The 2,863-nt window shown below is 51.6% G+C and overlaps 1 protein-coding gene across 1 annotated transcript in view; it reads left to right on the forward strand.

Moving 5' to 3' along the window:
* The window catches only part of Litaf (lipopolysaccharide-induced TNF factor), a 42,481-nt gene extending 40,542 nt beyond the window's left edge, over window positions 1-1,939 (forward strand). The window contains exon 4 of the mRNA XM_013011735.1: window positions 1,769-1,939. Within this exon, the coding sequence (XP_012867189.1) occupies window positions 1,769-1,877 (109 nt within the window). The 3' untranslated portion in view covers window positions 1,878-1,939. The remainder of the gene's footprint in view (window positions 1-1,768) is intronic.
* Window positions 1,940-2,863: the final 924 nt, after the last annotated feature.

Here is a 2,863-nt window from a genome sequence, read left to right on the forward strand (position 1 = left end):
TCTCTCCTCTCTCTCTCTCTCTCTCTCTCTCTCTCTCTCTCTCTCGTTGCTGGGCTGGAGTTCAGGGCCTCAGCAAGCTAGGCAGACACTGACCATGCTCATTGCTTCCCCAACCTTCCTTTTGGGTCTCCCTCCCTCCGTCCCTCCCTGCCTCCCTCCCTCCTTTCATCCCTTGCTTCCTTTCTTGTGTGTGTGCTGGTCCTGAGGCTTGAACTCGGGGTCTGGGTGCTTGTCCCTGAGTTTTTTTCACTTAAGGCTAGCGTTGTAACCCTGGAGCCACAGCTCCACATCTGGCTTTCTTGGTGGCTTATTGGAGATGAGAGTTTCAAGGACTTATCTTCCTCAGGCTGATGTCAAACCCCGATCCTCAGATCTCAGCCTCCTGAATCACTAGGATGACAGGTGTGAGCCATCAGCACCTGGCTGATAATATACTTTGGGATTTTGTGGGAGCAGTGTCCTCAGTCTCCACCTGCCAGATGCCCATAGCACCCCACAACTTCCCCCAGGCCTGCTGTGTTCCCCTGGCCAGAATCGCATAGCTCAGGCACCAGGGTGTCTAGAAATTACTTTCCATGAGTAGGACACAGAGCACTTAGCGCAGGTGGGCTTGGTGAGGGGGGGCCCTCAGGGGCTTCTTTTTCTTTTAGAATTTCATGACCTAAGTCATGACTGTCTGAGAGAAGCTGTGGACATTCTGTGCATTGGCTGCCTCCATAGAACCTTCCAGAATGGCTTACTCTTTGCTGTGTGAGGCAGTGGAGGTGGACTGTAAATATTTATGTCTGCGCAGGTGTTCTCTCAAGAGAGGCTTGTTCTGCTCTGGGAGAGAAATCAGAGGGACCACAAGTTTTTCCCAGGCAGATGGATGGAAGGAAGGAGGGAGGGAAGGAGATGGGCATGATGGCTTACCCCTATAATCCTAGCAACTCAACTCAGGAGGCTGAGGTCTGAGGATTGTGGTTCAAAGGCATCCCAGATAGGAAAGTCCCTGAGAATCTTGACGTGAAATAACTATCAGACAGCAGTGAGCAAAACTGTGTGAAACCCTTTGTTCGAGCCCAGCACCAGCACACACACGTACACATAGAAGTTCATCACTCGCTGTGTGGCTGCGGGCAGGTGACTTCAGCTCTCTGTGCAGTCCTGGGGGCTGCTGGGAATGGAGTCGGCAGTCTTTGCAGGCATGGGTACTCTCAGAAGCATTGCCACAAACACCCATGTGTTTTTCCTGGCGCATCCCAACATGGGCGCCGAGGCTGTAGGGCCTCCCTGCCTACCGTGCTCAGCTGCTGGTGCCAGGAGAAGCGCTACTTAGGGAGGGTGGCCTGGTTGCTTAGAGACTGGCAGGATCCAGGTCTGCACACTCCAGGCCCCGCCAAAGCCGGCTCAAGCCTGTGTTCACTTCTGCTGGGCTCACGCCACGCCCAGCTGCTGGCTCGGTGAGAAAGCCGGCTTGTCACAACTAACATTGGTGTGGCGCTGGTGGCTCACGCCTGTCATCCTACCTACTCAGGAGGCTGAGATCTGGAGGATCAAGGTTTGAAGGCAGAGAAGTCTGTGGAGACTCTCATCTTCAGTAAACCAGCAAAAAGCAGTGCTGGAGGCATGGCTCCAGTGGTAGAGCACCAACTTTGAACAAGCAAGACAAGCCAGTGCAAAGGCCTGAAGTTGAACCCTAATACTAGCAGAGACACGGCCCACCTCCAAACCTAGGCTCTGCAGGCGCACAGGGTTGGGTGACGCGCCCATGTCTTTGTTCCTGCAGGTGCGTGGCAGGCTGCTGCTTCATCCCCTTCTGTGTGGACGCCCTGCGGGATGTGGACCACCACTGCCCCAACTGCAAAGCCCTGCTGGGCTCCTACAAGCGCTTGTAGGCCCAGGCCAGGCTCCTGTCCCCCGCCCAGCGGGGAGGCCCCGTGTCTCCCCTCTGCAGGGACTCCACCTCTGTCTTTTTTGGGGGGGGCGGGGCAGAAATGGCTGCTGGAAGTCATACCTGGGACTTGCAGAGACCGTGACCTTGAGCCCAGGTTCAAGTTCTTGTCCACCCTTGGAGATTCCCTGTTGAGGTGGCTACCTCATTTGCATACCCTCATTTGCATATCTGTATCTGCATATCCTCATCTGCATACCCTCCAGGACCCGCTGTCTGCTGGCTTCTCTAGCCTCAGTGGGCCTTTCTGGTGTTGCCTTTGACACAGCAGCCATTGCCTTATTTCTTAGACTGTTCTGTCTGAGTATGGCCGCACCACCACAGAATCTGGCCTTACTGAGTTTTGGGGCTGGGCTCTCAGAATGAGTAACTGCAGACTTTAGTGATCTAACTCATTTGAATTTCTTATTTTTTTTAAAATGTGCTGAAAGGGATATTCTGCACCCAAGAGGCTATAAATGTAATAGCAAAAGGAGAGAAAGAAAGCTTCATTTTGTCGTAATTCTTGTTTTTGTTGGCCAAGACCCGAAGGGATTTTGGATTCTGATCTCCACCATTCTGACCAAGATTTGGTTTTGGAAGCTTGCATCCACCTGACAGGCTCGGTCCCCCCATTTGCTGGTTCACACTTTTTCTTTTCTTTTCTTTCTTTCCTTTTCTTTCTTTTTTTCTTTTTTTGTGAGACTGGGTCTCACTATGTTTCTAGGCTGGGCCTAGAATCCTGAGTTGAAGCAATCCTCATGAATAGACAGCTAGCAGGACTACAGGCATCTGCTATTTACCCGTTTTATTTTTTTCTTTTTCTTCTTTGACACAGAAAAAGAAGTGAGTAATTGCCTTTCCATGAGTTTGGGAGGTTCTTAAACTTTTATAGCTACTCACTCCTATAATCCTAGCTACTCAGAAAGCTGAGATAAGACTGTGGTTAAA

Source organism: Dipodomys ordii, unplaced genomic scaffold, assembly GCF_000151885.1.
Source record: "Dipodomys ordii isolate 6190 unplaced genomic scaffold, Dord_2.0 Scaffold14, whole genome shotgun sequence".
NCBI classification, from domain to species: Eukaryota; Metazoa; Chordata; class Mammalia; order Rodentia; family Heteromyidae; genus Dipodomys; species Dipodomys ordii.